We start from the raw sequence: 21,884 nt of genomic DNA, 5'->3' as shown, positions 1-21,884 counted from the left end.
ATAGTAATGACTTTTAAAAAACATTAATGAAATTTAAACATGGTTTTGATATAAAATAATTTGCCCAAACCACAGGATCCTGCTTAATTTTTATCAGTATTTAATTTTTTAGGCCAATATAATTTACCCTAGTTATGCCATCTGGAGGCAGAAAACATATCACATGCAATATGCAGACAAACACCTATTACATAAAGAGCACACACCTGAAGACAGATTGCATAAAGACCATACAATAATTTGAATTACTAATTTTTGTAGAGAAAGCACAATATTTTTCTCATTTGCTTTTGACAACTTTTAAGAAGACTGGGAAAGGGGATAGAAGGTCCTAAATACCAAGCAAGAACACCTGTTGAGACTCTCAATGACAGCTTCAAGAACAGCAAATGAGTGGTGGAAATAAAGTCTTAGCTTCAATCCAAGGAATTAAGCAGCAGGGAATAGCCTGGGTGGGGCTGCCTTGGCCCCACCAAAACTCAGAAACCTGGTGACAGAAGATAAATGTTCCAGATAGAGGACCAGGAGTTATAGTGATAAAAACAACTCCAGGTCCCACCAGAGTCAAAATATGTCACCAGAGAGAAATTAGGTGGAACAAGGGATACTAGAACCTGACTAAGGTTTTTACTTTACAAATTTAAAATGTTCACAAACCTTTTTGTAACTTTCACAAACTTTTTATCTATACAGAAATAGCTATCTTTAGAAAAATTCACTTTTAATCCTTGTTCTTCAAAATTGCATCTTCATGCCTTAAGCCTTCTATTACTAAAACTATGCAATTTTCTTTCCAACATATTTGAACTTTTAACTTTTAGAAACCTCAATTTCCAATGATAAAAGGTAAGCAACTGGCATTCCCTAGACTGACTTTTATGAACACATTTCATGATCTTTAGAAACATCAGTTCCTCTATTGGCAAGCACATGCCATTGTCAAGAAACACACCTCCAACAAAGCACCAGGCATTTATCTACAATTCCAAATCCACTCCACAGCCTCTTTGTAATAAAAAGCCAAAAGCAGGTGAACTTAAGACTTGTCTAACAATCAATGTTTCAGTATTTCATGTAATTTCAAAATACCTAGACATTCAATAACTTATCAAAATTTACTAATTTAGAAAGGAATAGCTGAAATAAATTAAAGTGATTTGCTCAAATATAGCTCAGATTTCCCCATTTCATAAGAATTATCTCTCCAAAATTTGTATTTTAGATAGCTTAGACAAGAGTTCTTGAAGAAGACCAAGTAACTGCATTTCAAAAATGTAGGAAAAGAAAAGTAAGCTTCTCCTAGAAGGACTTTGGTTTCTTAAAGCCAATTACCCATAAGGTTTCTTTTAAAAGGTGAATAGAAGATAGTTTGGAAAGGCAAAAGAATTTAGTGGCCCACACTTCTTGCCCTGTAAAGACTTTATTCATAAAACAAAGGCAGTTATTTTTAATACCTCAACAGCTGGGTAGCCACTCGAATGTTTGTGAAGGACCAACAAATCCATTTATCCATATTTGAAATGTTTTTTCCATCTGGGTATATTTCTTTAGTTTCTTGACAGCATATAGTTTAGTCATTTCTGAGAGCCATAAAGGCCAAAACATATGGAACCTCTGTCTATTTCCCCTGGGAATAGCAAAACAGGTCCTGTTGCAAGATAACATTCAAATTAAGGATTTCATTGACTAGCCAAACCTTTCCATTGCCTACTTTATATTAGGAGCAGGCAATGATATAAAAGAAGATTGGCCTTTTTCTTGAGGGAATCAGGGTCAAATTTCTCCCAAATGGTGAGTATGTACCCCAAATGGGGACTCGAACTGTGGACCGGTTCCCCGTCTATGGAGAGACAGATATATAGAAAGCAAAGAATTTGAAACCTCCCTGTAAGTCTCTGGGCTGTTTTGGGCCATTGTGAGTGGAGCAGGTACCCTGTTAAGCTGTCCCTGAGGCTCTCATGGAAGGTAATAATGAATAAAAGACAGTCAGCAAACATTAATCAGTGTTAAGATTAGTTTCCTCTTGGGAAGGTCCTTTAAAATCATTATTTTTCCCATTTGGTCCAGTATCCAGTTTACTTAGTTATAATACATTCTGGAAAAAGATATTTCGGTATTACTGGTTTTAAGAAAGTCTTACCCTACCAGGTGAATCAGAACAGATTTGATTGGTAAGAATATATGTTGCCCCATAACATTTCCTAGCCAGAAGAAAAAAGGTTCTGACTTAAACTGCTGAGTCTGACTGCAATTTGGGTGAGGTCTTGTTACAGAAACCAGCCAATGGTGTTCTAGAACAGCTATGGGGTTTGATTGCCCACTGCTAAGAAGCATGAGTCCCAGGGCAACAGTATGGTAAAAAAAAAGAAAGAGGTTATTTATTTAAAAGTTATACAGATTTAGAATAACGGGTAATTTTTGCTGTTAAGCCCTACTCCCTTTAAATCACCGAAAAACAAATAGTCCTGCCTTCCTCTGCCAAGCCAAGCCAGACCAATTTCAGAATATGCTCTTAAAGTACCATTGTTCAGACATGTAGAAGTCTGCGGCTCAGCATTCCCCATCACAGTTCAGCTCCAAGCATCTCTCAGGAGTCTGTGTGCTCCACCAGGCAGGTCCCCCCAGCTCCACCAGCTCTGCTGCCATCTCCTGTGCAGGAAGGGGTGCTGAGGATGTTTCCCATGGGCCTTCAGACCAACCAACATGCAGACTTTCAGGCAGACCTCCTGGCCCTGTGGCACACTGCATGTTATTCAGCCCACTCCAATTTTAAATGCTCAGCTTAGAACTTCCTGAGCAGCTGAACACCCAGCTCTTCCTATGGTGCATCATTATCTGCCATTTTCGTCGTCTCCTCAGTGTCTTTGGCCCTCTTTTGGCTGCCATCATTAGTTAGGGCAAGAGTTCCCAGCCATGCAGAGGCATCCAGGGTGGGCATTGACCCCTGCAGCTCACACAGGCGCTGTATGAGCTTCTCCCCCGGCCTATGCCATGTGTTGCTGCCAAACCACTCTGCCAAGCATGTTCTCACAGTCATGTGTATAATTTCCTGTGGCAGCTTCCACATCTCCTTCCTTCAGGAAAGCACAGGCTGTTAATATGCTATTGTGCGATGCACCTTAAATGCTGTACTCTTCACTGTGTGGGCATTCCTCGCTGCCTCTGTATCTTTGCAGGATTTAGGGGTTTTGGGGTTTAGGGGCTTACTTTCAGGGAACCATGCTCTATACCCAACTATAGTCTGATATTGAAAAGGAGCCTGGACCCAAATAATGCCCTCTGATCCAGCAACCTCATGGGGAGGAAGTTGGGTTGTTACAGAATGGACCCAGGGAGGGGGATAGGATATTTTTACCTAATGGACCCCCCTTTCCTGGAGTCCCCCTGTACTAGGTTCACTTTGCCTGCTGCCAGGAAATTATGGCTCTCAATGCCAGAGATGGGTAAAAAGGAACAGAACTATGTATTCAAAAGTTACACAGACTTAGAGTAATGACAATATCTTTGTTAAAATCCTAAAGTCCCTTAAAACACCCATACACACAGTCCTTCCTTCTCCCCTTTGCCCAGTCAGGGGTACTGTATCTCAGGAAAAGAAATAGAAGTCTGTGGCTGAGGTAGTTTCTAGTTTGTCCCAGTAATCTGCACTCAGCTGGCAGGCCTCCCAAGGTTCCCAACACCATCAGCTGTGTCACCATGATCTCCAGTTCTTAATTCAAAACCGAATGGCACCTTCTCATGGCCCACCAGCAAGAGTCCTTTCGCTCCTTTCCTTCCTGCAATGTCTCTCCTGCATTCTTCCAAAACTTGAAGAGAGAGCTCTGCATCACTGTTACATGTTGCTTTCTGGCTTCCTAAGCTGCGTAGTAAAGGGATATCCAAAGCTGCGTGGTTCTTTTTGTCATGGCTACCACGCCTGGGCTTAAATCCCAGCACCAATTTTCCTCTGCAGCCCCATTTCCGGCTCCTTCTACTATTGGCTACACCTGCCAGCATCCCTGTATTTTTCCAGCTTTTCTGGGCTGCCATGGTAAGTCCGGGCAGGTGTGGCCCTGTGGCATGGAACCAACCATCTCCAAGCTTTCACACAGGCGCTGTAACCAGGGGGATTTGCCTGCCAGTTATATCCTGGGTTGAAGTCACTCTGGTCTCCCTGGCTCAAAGCATGGCCACAGCTACTTAACATATCTGTGAAACCAGTCAAAAGTTATAGATCTGTTAAATGATCATCCTTGAGGTTATTTGTAAAACTGTTGATATGCAAACTAACTCTCAATGGCCCTGCTCCATGTGTTCAAACTTGGGGGGAGGGGGGAGGACATCCTGTATTTTTAATATTTCCTGGACACCCTGAGTTCTGGACCCCATTATAAATCCCTCTTTGGGGGGGGTCCATGGGTCATAGGTTACAGGGTCACAGGTCTAGAGGGTTCCTGAAAGAGATGGCTGGCTTGACTGGAACAGGAATGGTTGGGACAACCCCAATCTGAAGGGGGGAAAGAAGGATAGGTCTATGGAGAAAAAGTGGGCAGAAGAGATGGAGGGGGTGTTAACAGAGATAGGCAAAGAGGTAGATAAGTGGCTTGAGTTTATAAATGTCACATTTTTCTTTGCATTGAGAGGCAGGCACCCTGCTGCTTTTGCAACCCACAATGAGTCTGAATAGCATTAATTGTCCTATTTTTTCCCAGAATTTAGCAGCTCCCAGGTCTCCAGGAGGAGAATTTAGAGTGTTTTACAGTCTTGGGGGAGGTGGTGGTGGTAGAGATGTAATAGAATGGTCAGAGATAGGAGGGAAAAAAAAACTTGTGAGGCAATTTTGAACAAAAAGGCATAGTTAGGAGAGAGGCCTGGAATTCCTGGAATCCACACTGAAGGTTAAACTCTTGACTCCTCTTGGGAACTAAACCTAAGTAGGGGATTGAGACCATGACAGTAAAGGTCGAGTTGGAGGATAGTATTATAGTTAAGAGATCTGTCCATGGGCCAAACCTCCTGGTTACCCAGTGTGTATTGGGGCAGGCCATGTTGTAATAGAAAATCAAACACTTGGGCTTGAGGTTGGTAAGTCCCAGAGCCTCAAATTCTTATGTAGACATCCAATGGGGAATCCTTGGGTGGGGTCAGTTGAGTATTGCCCATGGTAAAAGGGAAGAATACCTCAGAGATGAGAACAAATGGAGGAAGAAGAAGGTTCAAGAGCATCCCTGACTCAAGTGACCTGGAAATCTGCCACCAGAGTCCAGAGTCCTCAAGTCTGAGGGCAGACTGGTCACAAAAATCTGCCTTAGAGCCAGGCATCCCTGAGCTGGAGAGCAGACTGAACCCCAAAGATCTGTCCAGAGCCAGGTGTCCCTGAGTCTGAGAGCAGACCAAACCCAGCAGGACAATGGTCTGAGGTATACCTCACAGCCAAAACCCTGGGAAAGTGATAGACTCAGTACTGAGGTTTATGACAACAAGATGGCAGTGGGGGTGGAGAGTGGGAAGCTATCACTTTTGACAAAGCTAATGTCTTTCTCCCGAGATTCAGAGAGTCTTACCAATCATTGGCCATGTACGGGGTAAGGAGGGGGCTATCTGCAGAGTCCAGAGAGACAGAAAAGTGTTAGAATCCTCTCTCCAAGCCTCACAGACACAAGGTTCAGGGGTTAGCCTGGGTCGAGCATCCACTGCCCACTGCCCTATAGTCACACGTCTCAGGAGGTGGGGGAGAGGGAGAATTAGAGAAGGTACCTGTATGGGCCACCAAAATCTTAGGGTGGTCAGTGAAGTGAGCTGTGAAAGAATTAAAAAAAAAAAAAAAGAAAGAAAGTGTAGAGAGTAAAGTTTTTATTCACTTTCCAAGAGTGGAGAGAGGCTTGGTGTGGAGAGATACACCAGCCCTGAGGGGTGGGGGCTTTCAGCTTTAATTACGTGTTTGGGGTGGCTGTAGAGCACGATGTTTCCGATGTTTCCTTTGGTCCTGTTTCATTGTTATCTGTGAGCGCAGGGTGCAGTCATTGCAGCTTGGCATGTCCTGTCCATAAGTTCCAGCAGAGGGCGCTTCAAGTGATTTCCTAGTCCTAAGGATAAGAAGCTCATAAAACAAGAATCAGTCATACTTTATTTGGTCCAGCTAGCTTTGGCAAGGAGAGCCTGAAAAAGAGGCTTTTTTCATGTTAACAGAGATCACCTAATATTGAATTTACTAAATAAAACATATGATTTCTTTCCTAAGTGATAAGGATAAAATCTATATAATGGCAGAGAACCCCATTGTTGTTATTCACTGCTATTTCCCTTGCCCAGGACTTAGTAAATAAAATTTTGTTAATATGGTATTCAAATAAATAGACAACAATATCATTCAGGAACACATTAAATATATAGCACAAACTCAAGTTAATTAAACATTTGTCATTTTACGAAGCAAACAATTGTTTTACAGCTGGGAGAGTGATTTTCATCTGTTCTGAGGTAGTACTGGCTCCAATTTAAATGATTTAGGCCTTTCCTTATCTGGGTAAAAAAGTCACTTTCTTACAGTATACAAACTGAAGGCACCGTGACTCTTTTCACTTTAAAAGCATCTATCTCTATAGAATTCAGTTCTTGAACTCAGATAATTTGTGTATTTGCTCACGTTATCTAAACCATGTCTTCTAATCTTGAAATTCTCTCAGTCTTGGAGGTATACCTAGTAGTGTACTATTAAGTGTTTAATGACTGGCTCTGCAGAAAAACATAAAATGAACAGACCTGATTCATAGCACTTGCCAATTACTGTGGTATACATACACTGTGGCTAATTTCACACTAACAACATGATGTGAACACTGTGTTTTGGAGATGTGTTTGGCTTTCAGAAATGGGTAGGATATGGTCCCATCACACCACTGGGTTAAAAAAAACAGTCGTTTTGACATGAAAATATAGATTCACAGTGTCACTCATAAGAACCCAGAGGTTTGGTTGGATATCTTCATAGCACTTACAATCAACTATGTACAAGCAATTTAAAGCAATTTAATGCTTTTATCATCAGACAGACTATAAACTTCAAAGGCATGGATCATGACTGTTGATTTCACTTGCATTGCCTGGCAACATGATTGGCTCATAGTATGGACTTAATAAAGCCTTGTTGAACAAAAGACTGGTTTATTCATCTAGTCTCATGTTTTTTAAAACTTTTGGTTTGTTGAATCCTTTATTCAAATTAAATCTTTTATCATAATGCAGTGAGTAAAGTAGATAAAAGAAGTGCTGATATGCTTTGAGTGGGCGTTGGGGTCCAGCTTGCTGACCCTTCTCTTTGCCCACTACTACAGCTCTGTCCATATACTCGAGCTGTCCAGTAAGTATGTAGCCGCTAACCAGTGTTGTTATTTAAATTTAAATTAATTAAAATAAAAATTTAAAAATCAGTTCCTTCATTGCACTAGGCACATTCCAAGTGCTCGGTAGCCAAATGTGGTTAGTGGCTAGTACAGTGCGCAGTGCAGATATAGAACATTCTCATCATTGCAGAGAGCTCCGTTGGATGTTTCAATGATTGTAGTGTGTGTATGTATGTGCTTTAACGTGGCATTTCACTGTTGGGTTGCACTCAATTGATATATGGAGACATTCAGTGTATTTCTTTAAACTGGCACAGGACATTCTATTTTATAAATACACCACATTATTTCCTTCCTATTTCTCCCTAACTGGACATTGGAGTTGCATTTTTTTTTTTCTGTTAGAAATAATGCTTCAGTGAACATCTTTCTCTAGACCAAATATCTAAAAATGGAAATGTTCTATTATAACGTACATACATTTTCAGTATTTCTAGATATTGCCAAAATACTCTCCAAAGTAGTTATATTGACTTCACTCCTATGAATAGTGTATTAAAAAATAAACTTTCCCATACTTTTGCCAATATTTGATATTGCATATTAATTTTTGCCATTGGGGTTAGGTAAAAATGGAATTTTATTGATACCTCATTGTTTTTTTGATTATTGATATGGTTAAACACTGTCACATATTCACTGACTATTTACATTTTATTTTTGCATAGTCTATTCATATACTCTGCCCATTTTTCTACTGGGAGTTTTGCCTTTTCTTAATTGGTTTAGTAGTTTACCATATTAAAACTTGCTTTTGTTCCATTACTCCACATACATATCTAATATATCTCAGTCAGTAGATTGTCCAGAGCCTCCTTTCTATCTGCTGCTCCATTAGCCAGGTTTCAGATGGTTAGTGCTGTCAAGGTGTGGAGTGAGGGCGACCACTATGATCACAGGCTTTCTTCCACTCCCCCAACATTCTCGCTGCACATATGACATGGAAGAAAAACATTTGTTATTAAAAACCACTAATATATTGTCATTGTTTATTGCCATAACATAACCTAGTCTATCCTAATGGCCGCACCCCATTTCTTGTACTTAGTACACTTTTTTAAAAGGAAATGAGGCTCAGGTGATATGATTTAGAATCAGAATTATAGGAGTCAAACAACCTTTAGAAGACAGCTATTTCAATTCTACTTCTTATTAAATATTTATCTCCTAAATCACAAGTTCTAGAATCATGGCTAAAGGGTTAAGAGTAAATTCCCTGGCCTTGTTTGTGGAACCCCTCTTATCTGTTTATCAGTTAATGAACATTTGGATTGTTTTCACTATTTGGTAAATATGAATCATGTTGCTATGATCATCCATGTGTTTTTGTGTGAACATGTTTCCATTTGTCTTGGGCATTAGAGTTAGGACTAGAATTGAGTCCTATGGTAACTTGAACTTTTTGAAGAACTACCAAACTATTTCCAAAGTAGTTGCATGACTTTATATCCTCTTTGGCTATTGTGAAGGTTCTCATTTCTCCACATCCTCACCAACACTTGTTATTGCCCATCTTTTTAACTATATCAATTCTAGTGGGTATGAAATATCACATTGTGCTTTTGATTCACATTTCCTTAATGATCAAGGAGGTTGAGCACCTCCTTGAGCACAAGGAGGCTTGAGCACCTTTTTCATTTACTTATTGGCTATCTGTATATCTTCTTTGGAAAAATAGCTGTTCAAATGTTTTACTCATTTATTAACTGGGTTGTTTTTTTATTATTGAGTTGTAAGAGTTTTTGATAGGTATTCTCAATACAACCTCTACCTTCATCCATTCAGTAAGTTGTCTTTTCACTGTTTTAATGGTGTCCTTTGAAGCACAAAAATTTTATATTTTGATAGCCCAGTATATCTTTTCATTAAAAAATTTTTTTTGATTGTGCTTGAATGTCGTATCTACTGCCTGACCCCGTGTCATGATTTACTTATACATTTTCATCCAGGTATATTATATTTTTAGCTTACATTTAAATATATAATCAATTTTGAGTATTTTGTATATGACGTGATAAAGTACTCCAACTGTATTCTTTTGTATGTGAATACCAGTTGTCCCGGTAACATTTGTTGAAAAAACTATTTTTGCTTTCTTTTTATTAAAAGATTTTATTTTTATTTTTAGAGGGAGGGGAAGGGAGGCATAAAGAGAGGGAGAGAATAATCAATGTGTGAAACATCAATCTGTTGCCTCTCATACACCCTCAACTGGGGAACCTGACCCACAACCCAGGTGTGTGCCCTGATCGGGAACTGAACTGACAACCTTTTGGTTCACAGGCTGGTACTCTATGCACTGAGCCACATGAGCCAGGGCTCTTTTTCTTTTCTTAAAACAGAAAATGTTTTAGGCTTCCAGCACATTTCCTGATGAGCCCAGTTCTTTCTGGTTCCCTAGTATTGGCTTATCTAAGTCATTTGCAGGTTATTTTGTATTCTCTGGGATGTAAATTGCCTAAAGAAAAACAATTTATTGTGCCTCAGAGAAGCTAAGTACTTTTTAAAAATGTCATATTTTGCTGCATTTTCTATTCTTACTTATATTCTTTTATCCTTCTTTAGTCCGAGAAGCTTTTCTTTCATTTAAGTGAAAGAATTCAGAGACTGAGGATTCTCAGTCTCTCATGTTAATTTATACCATTGACTACAAATAAATTGAACTCTGCCTTTTTGCCCTCTTGTATCTAAGGCATTTTTGTCATTTTAGTAGTTCTCCCAACTTTCAGCTTTACATTTTGTGTAAATCAATAATTCATCTTATTGAAAATGGAGATCCACTTTTTCATCTAGTCTGCCGTTACCATTTTTCAAACGCACTATCTTATCTATACAGAACAAAGGAGCTCTGTCTGGGAAAGGTCCATTGTTAATATAATGAGAATGGTTTGTGCAACACTAATGTAACCAGGCAGCCAAGGGCAGTGGACTAGAATGTACATGTGCGAACAATGACAACTTCACTGTATTAGTTAGTCGGGGCAGTAGACATCGTTGAGTGAGCACATATACTGTGTGGATGTCACATTCAAAATGAACGAGTAGAGCAATGAATCTGCATGAAATTTTGTGTAAGCTTGAACATTCCTCTATGCAAACTATTTGGATGATTCAAAAGGCCACAGCTATGGGCAACTGGTGATTGGCAGCTTCATTACCACAACCTGCCTGCTCATGTGCCACCTCGCATGCAATTTTTTGGCAAAACATCCAGGTGACTCAGCACCCCTATAGCCCAGATTTGGTGCCCTAGAACTTCGGACTTTTCCCAAAACTAAAATCACCTTTGAAAGGGAAGAGATTTCAGACTGTCAATGAGATTCAGGAAAATATGATGGGGCAGCTGATGGCGATTGGGAGAATTGTGTGAGGTCCCAAAGTGTCTAATTTGAAGGGGACTGAGACATCATTGTCCTGTGTACAATGTGTCTTGTATCTTCTTTAATAAGTGTCTCTGTTTTCACATCACATGGCTGGATACTTTCTGGACAGGCCTTGTAATTCCAATAAAAACTTTTTGATATGAAAGAAATTAGTATAATCCATACATCTTCCTTTATGTTTTTATTTTTAAAAAATTCAAACTTAGGGAAAAATATATATGAGGACCACTTGGATCCTCCTGTGAAATTCACCCACTTTTAACATTTTGCCACATTTGCCTTTTTTCCCTCTTTTATACATATACATATACATACATACAGGATAGGGCTGAAGTAGCTTTACAGGTGTATATTTAACAAAGTTAATTCTTGTATTATTATTAGTTATTATATTGTTTTTCATACAACTTTAAACCTTTTGCCTAACCTGTATATACATGTATATTTATCTATGTAAATATATCTACCTATATGGATATACATATCCACAGATACATTCTGAATCATTTGAAAATAAGTTGCAGATACCACAACTCTTCAGCCACAAATGTTCTGGCATAAAATTTTCAAGATTAAGGACAATACCATGTCTCTTTAAGATCAAGGATTGCATTTTGTTGTCATAGCTCTTGGGTCTCTTCGATCTGGAAGAATTCTACTTTTCTTAAAAAAAAAATTATAATGGCTCATCTGAACAGTCCAGACCAAGTTTCTTGTACAATATACCATCACACTCTGGATTTATCTCCTCACATTTAATTTGTTCTAATGTCCCCTATATCCTTTAAATTCTAGACCAGGGCTTCTTAGTCTTGGCACGATTGACATTTTGGGCCAAATAATTCTTTGTTATGGAGAGGTTGTCCTGTGCATTTTCTGATGTTTAGCAGCATCCCCAGCCTCTACCCATTAGATGCAGTAACAACCCTCTCCACCCCCACCTCCCTACCTGCCCCCTCTCCATTAGGACAAACAAAAATGTCTCCAGACATTGTCATGCCCAGGAGGGTAGAGGAACATAGAGGACCAAGGTGGGGATCTACCCCCTGGTTGGGAACCACAGGCTAGAATCCTGATTAAAATCAAGTTAAACAATTTTGGCAAGAATAATTCTTAGATGACATGTATTTCTAATTGCGTAACATTGGAAAGCACATAATATCAGATGGTCTCATTATTAGCAATTCTAACTTTGGTCACTTGTAGAAGCAGTGACTTTTTTAAAGTAATAGTACATCTTTTATTTTATAAGTTATGGTTTGATACCTTGAGAACAAGTAGAGATCCCCTATTCCTACAATTTTTCACTTAGTGGCTTTCAGCATTCTCTGATGAACTTTGCCTGAGTTGTTTGTGATTGATTTGGAAAATAGTGATTTTTCTATTAGTTGTTCTACACTTAATCTCTAGTATTCTTGTGAAAGAAAAATTTTCATTCTTCCTCTGATTTTACTGGCACTCTATACTCATGCACTTTCTTTATCCAATTTTTTTATTCAATTAATTATTGTAATTATTCTTCTTGATGCTCATATTGTCCCAAATTTCTCCAGTGGAAACCCTCAACACATTCTTTAAAGGATATCTTAAATTAAGCAAGGGAATTTAGTGTTTTGTGGGGCATTTTAAGTATCCCCACAATGGAAATTTCTTATTGTATACACATATTGCACATGTGAATAAATATGTGGACTTCACATTTAATCAGAGATTTCTGATGCTTACAACAATCTATCATTTTCATAGTTAACATGTTAATCTTGGAATGTAAATAATTGGTAAGAGAAGATTCTATTCCACATCCAATAAAAATTATTAGCAATTTAATTGAGTTATCTATTTACTTTAGAATGGTAAATCATTTCCTGACTTCTGGATATTATGAATGGTACCCATAAACTGAAATATACCTGTAGCATATATATAGCCTTTTACATATATTGTATGCAACTGCAAATTGCAGGGAATACGATGGGGTTACTCCTGTTTCTAAAGGTGTTTGGGACGTATTACAATAGCATTAGAAGTATGGAAAACATCGCGATTTTAGAACTATGACTTTTGGGAAGACCGAACGGCACAACCCACCTAAAATCACAAAAATCTGTATTAAGTAATTTTAGCTCCACCCTGGACAATTATCTCCTTTCCTTCTGTAACAGTCAATTATATCCACCCTAGTCCTAGGAGTGGCTCTGCGCAGTTCCGCAGTCCGTTTTAAATCTGTTTAAGATGATGGCTTCGAATAAAACCATCGCGGTGGTAGGATTTCAAGTTCTTAACAGTCTCAACCTGGGACTTGGCAGCCGAAGCCAGGGTGGACACCCGAGTCTCTTTCTAGGGCGCCGCTGTAAGACCGTGGAGGGCGGAGCAAATTTTAGGGAGAGGCTCCCAGAGCCGCGTGCTTCCTGATTGGCTAACGTGAGTCTCAGCTGCCCAATCATACTAGAGTGTGCCGCTCCGGGCCGCCGCGGCGCATGCCCACTCGAGGACCCGCCCCTGTGCTTCAGCCCGCCCAAGAGCCTAAGGTTACTGCAAGTGGTCGGTGGGAGCCAGTTCTGGTGTCCCAGTGTCAACGTCAGAGGGCCGCACTGGGACGGGGCTGAGCCCAGTGGGACAGCGAGAAGAAAAAAAAAGAGCACTGACTCAACTGCCCGGTTTTCCCACATTTCTTAAGTGCTGGTTTTGTTGGGTTGATCATTCACTTTCATTGTGGTGACTGCCCTGGACTATCTTATTTGCCTGTGGGGACAGGAAAAAGGTCGACTGCATTCTCTGCGTCCAGGCAGACAGAAAAGCAGGATGAATGGAATGAGCCCTTATAAGTAAACTTTTTTTCCTACGCAGAATGAGTTTGGGAACAGCTTTCCTTTGAGTCTTACCGCATGAAATATGGCCTTATAAGCGCGGTACTGCAAGGTGTACCTCGTGTCCATCTCGGTGCTAGCGTTACTCTGCTCTCTCTGAGCCGACCATCTATCTGTTAGCGCAGGAATCGCGGATGTTACTTTGCTCTACACAGAACCTCCCCAACTAGTTCCCAAGGTGTGCAACTCAGAAAAGTGACCCAGAACAAGAAACAACCAGCCTTTGGCAGAGAGGCAAAAATATCGTGGTCTTTGATAACAAACTGGCCTCCAATCTCCCGGCCTCATCCTGTCCCCGGTTGATTACCGCCTCGGCGCGCCGCAGTCACCTAGACCCACACCAGGCCAGCCCCTTCGGCCGCTCGGAAAACTCGGCGTGCGGAACCCGCACGCGGAAGCACCGGCCGCACTGAGCATGCCCAGTTGTAGTGTCGACCAGAGGAGTTTTTTTTTTTCTTTTTCTTTCTTTTCTTTATTTTTCTTCCTTTCTTCCTTCCTTTTTTTTTTTTTTTTTGGTCTAAAGTAGGAAGCCGCCCCCCCACCCCCACCCCAGCCCCCCACCATCCCCGGCCAAAGCAGCTGCCATGGCCGAGGTGTTCGGCGCGGCGTTGTCCCAGGCGGGTTGGTAAGTAGTGAGTCCGGCCGGCCGCCGGCCGCCGGCGCGGACCTGGACCCCGAGGCGGGTTGGGGTTGGGGGCGGTGGGGTACGCGTCTGGGTGGGCGGAGGCCGCCGCCGGTCCCCGGCCTCGCCCCAGGCCCTCCGGCCCGGCTCCGCCCCCGGCGCCACGCGGAGCCCACCGTGTCCCCAGCTCCTCTCTAGGCGGCGGCGCGGCCTGGTCCCCGGGTGACTTGCGCCCGGGGTGGCTGACGGATCGGGTGAAGCCGGGGGGCCACGGGCAGGGCCGCTCAGGCCCAGGCCTCAGCCGGCCCGCCCGGAAGGACCAGCAGCGCCGTTCGCGCCTCTACCGGGTGGGGGAGTTACTGTGGCGGGACGAGGGGCGGCGAGGGCTGGAGAATCTTGTGCGGTGGAGAAGGAAGATCGTGGCCGGAGCCCGTGGGCCCGCAGGAAGTTGAGGGCGGTGGAGAGCTCAGCCCTTGTTGCTGCCGGGGTGGCGCTTATTTCTAAGTACTGTACTGACGGGCGTGGAGCTGAGCTCCGAGGCATACACACAACTTCGGAAGCTAAGACTGATCATCCTGTCAACGCGTGTGGGTGCTCTGTAGAACTTTTCTGGAAGGGACGGAGATGTTCAGCTATTTCAAGACACAAGATTTTTAGGATCTGAAAGCAGTACAACATTAATCGAAATTAAGCAGTTTCTGGAACTGCGGCCATTACAGTTGTAAACATCCAGTTTCATTCAAGTAACGCTTTTCCAGGCCTGCACAGGCAGTCTGAGATGAAGGCTGGGAAGGCAGATGATATGCCTGCTCTGTAGAAGTTCATAATCTTCGCGAAAAGAGAAGAGGGAGACATTAAAAAGTTCAAGTACAAAAACAGGGAAAATAGTGGTAAATTGCACTGAGGAGCAGACAGATGTGCAATGAAATTGGAGGGAAGGAGAGTTAATTTCCTAGGGAAGTGGGATGAGGCACGGAAGTAGGAAATGCTTATGGATTTGCAGAACTGACAGGAGATCCACATGCTTCGTGGAAGTGGTAGGGTGTCCAATGAAGATTAAGACCAGAAAGTTTGGGGCAGACCCCAGAAAGTTTGAAGTCTGCAAGTACCTAAAAGATGTGAATTTGATATTGTGAATAAAGTTTTTGATTAGAGTGATATTAGTAACATCTGTGTTTGGAAGAAGCTGCTCCTGGCTGTACAGGCAGCCGTTTTTCCAGGTGGAGACTGAGATACAGGGCTGTTGAGTAATTTTCCAAAAATGATACTGCTAGAAAGTGGTGGAGCTGAATGGTGATCACAGGAGGGCCACTTCCAAATCTGGTGCTTTTAGCTATTATGTGTTATTGTTCCTACATTTTTTTTGTGTAGAACACTATTAGCATGAAAAACTGTAAAGTTAAAAAATCACCTTGTTCAGTTTTATTTTTGTTCTTTTAACTGGAATCTCTTCCTTTAGTTTTACCTTACAGAGTTGTCTTGGAGAATCTTGGGTCACTCTTCCATTTGAATTGTTCCCCATTTTCAAACTAGTTTTATAATTTTATTTACAAACTTAGTCTTTTGCTGCTTCCCAGCAGGACCTCACCTCCTTTAGAAAGGCTAATCTCATTATATTGGTTCCAAACACATACTACCGTATTTTGCCAAGTATAATGCACACCCACATTTTGGCCCAAATTTTCAGGAAAAAAATCTTTTGTTTAAATTTTTTAATTCAATTATTCATTTAGTTATATTTAGAAGCAAAACTGATTATCATATTCCAGGGTATTATTTTGCATATGGATATCGTTATTGCTTTCTAGAGTTACACTTTTAACACATAAGTATAAGTAAAATAATTAAAACCATTTATATAGATATGGAATTAGCACTACCTATGTATAATGTGAACCCTTATTTTTCCCTCAAAAATTTGGGCAAGCAAGTGTGCATTATACATGGCATAATACAGGTAAATTGTTCTCTTTGGATACCTTAAGAATGGGGAAATACATCTTATTTTTCTGTTTATCTATAGTGCCAGAGAGCACAGTACATTGTAGTTTTTCAGTAAAGTGTGATTCAGTTGATCTTGGAATATCCCTGTCAATCATGCTGTAGCCAAGGTCCCTGACCAAGCCTAGGTAGAGTTCCTCCCATTGTTATTTTGTTATAAATCCTCAGCACTGTTACATTGTAACTTGTGTCACTATGTATTACAAATTATCTCTTTACATGTTTTACTTTCGTCAAACTGTCTTGCTTTTATGTGACTTTGACTCATAAAGAGGAGTATTCTTTGGGTCTGACAAAACTATCTTTCTAGGAGTTGGAGAGTGTCATGTACCTTCTGATGGGTCTTGAACAGACTAGACTTGTACCAAAGAAGAGGAGGAACCCCTAGGCTTTTGGGTGGCCTGTATTGTAGTAGATCTTATATTTAAGTAGAGACTTACTACAATAAAATAGAGAATCTTAAAGGTTTAGGCAGGGAAGAGAACTGGAAGGAGAATTTCTGACCATAGAGTAGCTGGGACCAACTCACTCCAGTTCTGACATTCTGAGTTTCCTCTAACTCTTGAAATTCTCTATTATTGTCATTGACAAAACCATTTCTCTTTGTTCTATCTACTCACTTCATTTCTTATAGGACCTGAAAAGAAATAGGTGCTAAAGCACCTAAACTATTATTAAGACTTTGATAGGTTTCATCTAAAATAGTAGGTTAGGGAAGTACTTAGTGCTGAAAGCTTGTTTCAGAAAGTGTGATCTTCAGGGAGTAGAGGTGATGTATATAGACCAATCTATTATTCCAAGTTGTTATCTTTGAGTACATTTTCCCCCTTAAGTCTTTAATCTTCGTTAGAACCCTACAAAAATCAATATTAAAAAAAAACTCCAATAGTAGCTACCTTGGCAGACATCAGATATATGAGGTCTGTCCAGAAAGTATCCATCCATGTAATATGAAAAATAAAGGCATTTATCGAAGACGATACAAGATACAAGAAACATTGTACACAGGACAGTGATGCCTCAGTTCCCTTCAAATTAGATACCTTGGGACCTCACAGATTTCTTCCAGTCGCCATCAGCTGCCTTATTGTATTTTCCTGAATCTCTCTTCAAGGGTTGGATCTCTTCCTTTTCAAAGGTGATTTTAGTTTTGGGAAAAGCCAGAAGTTGCAAGGCACCAAATCTGGGCTGTAGGGGGCTGAGTTACCTGGGTGTTTTGCCAAAAAACTCTGCATGAAAGGTGGTGCATGAGCGGGTGGGTTGTGGTGATGAAGCTGCCAATCACCCATAGGTGTAGCCTTCTAAATCATTTCAGAGGAATGTTCAAGCTTAAAGCAAAATTTGATGCAGATTTGTTTGCTCTACTTGCTCAGTCACTTTGAATGTGACGGCCACACAGTACACATGCCCACTCAATGGCATCAACTGCCCCCTGATTAGTACTGTGAAGTTGTCATTGTTCATGCATGTGCATTCCAGTCCACTTTCCTTGGCTGCCAGGTTTCATCTATGTTTTGCAACCATTCTCATTATATTAACAATGGCTGGATTTTTTCCAGACCCCCCCCCCCCCCCCCCCCCCCACACACACACCCTTTAAGTTTAATCAGCAAAACCTAATACTTTCTGTGCTACTGGCCACTTACAAAATATATATAAATTATATATATGGCATTAGTTTTGCTGATTTGAACTTGAAGGTCCTAGGTACTTCTACGGTATGGTGGTTATGTTTAAATAATGCACTAAATGGTATATTGGTCTTTGTAACCAATTTTGCAACCAATGCCTAATTATATGTGTGGAATAACTTCACTGATTTGTCTTGTTTGTCTAGATAACAGGTTTACTTCACTTGCTGCTTTTCTTGTTTTTTTTCTCTTTGGAGATTTCCCTTAAGAGGGAATTGTATATTTATACTAACCTTTTGAGTCTTTAAAATTTTAGTTTTTATAAATATCAACCTTTGAAACTTTAAAAAAAATAGAAACCATTGAAGAACAAAAATTTAACCAAGTTAATTTAAAGATCTAATTGGTTCTCTTGAATGATTAATGAATCAGACAGCATCCCATCTAATAAAGAGAAACGTGCTCTCAGGAGACAGAGACTGAAACTGCAATTAGAATAGGTAGCAAGCCTTGGTGGGGCTTATCACATTGACTGCATTCAGGGTCTGTTTCTTTTTAACAAACGATATTAAGGGAATGTAATCAGCTGTGTTTGTGTTTTTGAAAAGATATTTTCTGTAGAAATAATGATTACACAGCTAACTCCCTTAATGTGCAGATGAGGAAACTGAAGCATACAGTGTACTGACAATTTGCTCAGAGTTATAAGTGGCAGAACCAAGAATAGAACCTAAAGGTCCAGAATAAACATTCAGTACTCATTTTCACCAAGTTGTGGCGACCACTTCTAATTTAAATTATTGATAAAAAAACAGCACATTTTAAAACTGAAAACTGGATTTTGAAGCATTTTGTGATATGTAAATTTACTTTCTTATTTGGGAAAGCTAAGGTCTTATTCTGTGGAGTGAGGTTATTGGGCTCAGGGGATCCTTTACCTTTTAGTGGCTCACCTACTTGTTGATTAAGTTCATTTGAAAATCTTGTTAATTTTTTGAAGTCCAAGAATATCTGAAAATGTAACACACTATATTGTGTATTTCTGCCTTATCCAGTAGTTTTGAGTTGAAGACACCAAAGGTAGCTTTAGAAATAGGCTGTTTCCATTTTATTCTGAAAGAGAGTGTATTTCCTTAGAAACTATAGGTTTCTAACATCCAAGGTTTAACCAGATTGTGCTCAGGGGTGTTTGTTTTGTTTTTGTTTTTGGTGGAGTAGGTGGGATCTCAGGGGAAAGAGAGGATGAACACAAAGGTCTTCTCCTTACCTTGCTCCCTTTAAGTTTCACCTTCTCTTTTGGGTGGTCTCTCTTGGATCACTTGTGCTACCACCACACTGATGTCCTCCGGCCCAAGTATGTACTCCCTTTGCTTCATCTTTGAACCACTAAAAAAGGCTACCACTTAGAGGAGTCTTTATCAAAAAATTAGTGCTAGAGGAGAACAACTGTGGGATAGATAAAATAAGAAGCACAGTGGCAGTATGGATTAAAAAATGATCATTGTTCTCTTGTTTTGAGGGGCCTGCCCTGTTTTTCTTCATGTTGCCTTGAGATAGCTACTCCAAAGAAGTGGAAATCTTCAGGACATTTTGTTGGAATTTCTGATTCCTGGCTTTTGACCGGTACACAGAAGGGGAATTTCTTGTCTCATCCCATCACCTAGAAGCTTCCTTCCAAACACATCAATGATCAAGACCAAAAAAAAAAAAAAAAACCCAAATCAGATTCCTGTTCTGCATTCTATCCTGTGTCTTTTTTGTTTGTTTAGTTTCAGTTTTCTGAGAGACACACCTATTCCCCTGGAGACTGCTAGTGAATGATCTCAACCTTCAAATAAGAAACAACCTTTGCAGCATCATTAATTACTATACCTTCAGATAATACACTCTTGGTAACAGTTATACAATAAGAGTTTATGCAAAAGGTATTTCAGTGTAACTCTGAAGCATAGGTATATTTGTAATGTTGGTTGTTCTTACAGGGTTGTATATATTGAGGACAGAACTTTTTATTATCTAGAATTATAAAATACTTTATCATTACCACTTTGATAGAAATGTACCCTTGGAACACTCTTTTGGAAACGATCAGAACCATTAAAACACTTTTTGGGTGAAACCAAATAATAGATCATGCTGAAGAACACTAAATGAAACCAGTTGCTGGTTTTCAAGGGAGGTCATTGGAGACATCTTTCTATTTTGAAATATTTCTTGTTTTTTTTATGAGCATTTGTAATTATCTCTTTGGTTTATATTGTTTGTGAAATTATAATTTTCAAAGGTAAAAAGCCTTTTTGACCTTCTATCTCAAAATATGTTATATATTGCCTGACTGCTTCTATAGATATTATAAACATCTAAAAATGATTGGATAGTCTGTTAAACTGTGCAAGTTTTCAGATTTTAAGGTGCCATTTGCAGTGATTTTATTTTTTTGGTGAATAACCTATAAATCTAGTTCAACTTCCTAGAGACTTGACTGCCTGCAGCATAAGGGGGTATAAAAAGAAAATTGCTACCTCAGCAACTTTAAAGTAATCTCCTCTCACACAGCAGCATTTGCTAAATCAAGTAAAAATTGCATAGTCACATTTCAGGAATCATAAAAATACAACTAAATTACTTTTTTGGCTTATGTTTTCTCCTTTTGAAAATAGAATAGGGCATTTTGACTTACCATGTTATAGTTAAGTCCCATCTCTCTAGAAATTCTGACTTTTTGAAAGGTGTGGGATTTAGAAGGAGCTGAAGAATACTTTACCTCCAGATAATTTTTAGAAGAAGCAGACTGCATTCCCAGCAACACAAACATTTTTATATCAAATTGAGAAACATTTGTGAAGTCAGAGAATGACAAAGAAAAGCAGAGAAGGGGGCAAAAATGTGTTGTGATACTCTAAAGTATTGACAAAGATGTCAAATCAAAGATAACGATGGCAGAAAAGAAGCACTTTGATAATGTAGAGAACAAGGAAAGAAATATGTTTTACTCCAGGGCTGGACAGAGCTTTATAAAAAAATGTACCTTGGTATTGTAACCCTGTGACACCCACTCAGTGGGTGTGAGTCTGAGCACATGGGAGCACTTCCCACATTTATTCCAGTTTTACAGCTTTTAGAGACAAATAGTTGCCCTTATCCTTCATCTTGTTGGGTACATCATAGCTACCTAGCAAAATGCCTTGTTGCAACAGGCAGTTTCTTTAGTATAGTGCTACTGAAAGTATAATAATCTTTATAACAATAGTTGATTATAATGCAGAGGAATATGTAACCATTATTCTATTGGATTCTATGTATCCAATAGAATAATGTCTACTAAAGTACATGTAGTAAGTATATATTTCCCTTACAACAAACACTGTGTTGGGATGATACACAAGACAGGAAGAATTTAAACATGTCATACACTGGTATTTTACATTTGTAGTGTTGTTGAAAGCAGTTGACTCAGACTTGGGAAGTCTGGAAGGCTTTCCAAAGGTGATGATATGTAAGCAGAGTATGTTGAATATGCCATCTCATTATATGGTATCTGGTCTTTGGGGGGAAAAAACAAGATAGACGTATTGGTGCAATCATTCAACAAATAATTACTGAATATCTTGTTCCAGCAGGCAGTTTCTTTAGTACAACTGGATGTAGCCTTATGGGAGGGGGAAGCCATTAATTATATATTTAAACATACATATTGCATCTGTAAAATATACTAGAGAGGAGAAGAGACATTATTCTTTAAGAACTTATAAAAAGGAAAATTTGATGACTTCATAATAGTCAGAGAATGCTTCCCTGAGATCTGAAGGATGAGTAGGAACTAAATAACCTAAGTAAGGGGAAAGCAGCACATACAAGCATCATGTAAAGGTCATACAAAGATCTGAAGGGCCAGGATGGGAGGAGGGCAGGACAAAAAAGCAGTATAATGAGATGGGTTGGGAGATACTCAGGAGCTAGATCATGTACCTTGGGCTTTGAATACCATTGCAAATTTT

The 21,884-nt window shown here is 39.8% G+C and overlaps 1 protein-coding gene and 1 long non-coding RNA gene across 2 annotated transcripts in view; one reads left to right on the top strand and one right to left on the bottom strand.

The window, feature by feature from the left end:
* Positions 1 to 11,599: 11,599 nt before the first annotated feature.
* LOC118497341 lies at positions 11,600 to 13,778 on the bottom strand. The gene is made up of 2 exons (XR_004899867.1): positions 13,648 to 13,778; positions 11,600 to 13,507 (listed from the first exon to the last, which is right to left on the bottom strand). It is a non-coding gene; the product is annotated as an uncharacterized LOC118497341 (long non-coding RNA).
* A 309-nt stretch (positions 13,779 to 14,087) lies between these two features.
* TDRD3 (tudor domain containing 3) overlaps positions 14,088 to 21,884 on the top strand; it is a 163,490-nt gene continuing 155,693 nt past the window's right edge. The window contains 1 exon segment of the mRNA XM_028526378.2: positions 14,088 to 14,257. Coding sequence (XP_028382179.2) covers positions 14,217 to 14,257 — 41 coding nt within the window. The 5' untranslated portion in view covers positions 14,088 to 14,216.

This window comes from Phyllostomus discolor, chromosome 11, assembly GCF_004126475.2.
Source record: "Phyllostomus discolor isolate MPI-MPIP mPhyDis1 chromosome 11, mPhyDis1.pri.v3, whole genome shotgun sequence".
NCBI lineage: Eukaryota > Metazoa > Chordata > Mammalia > Chiroptera > Phyllostomidae > Phyllostomus > Phyllostomus discolor.
The sequence above is the reverse complement of the archived record's forward strand: the minus strand, read 5'-3'. Positions and strand labels throughout refer to the sequence as shown.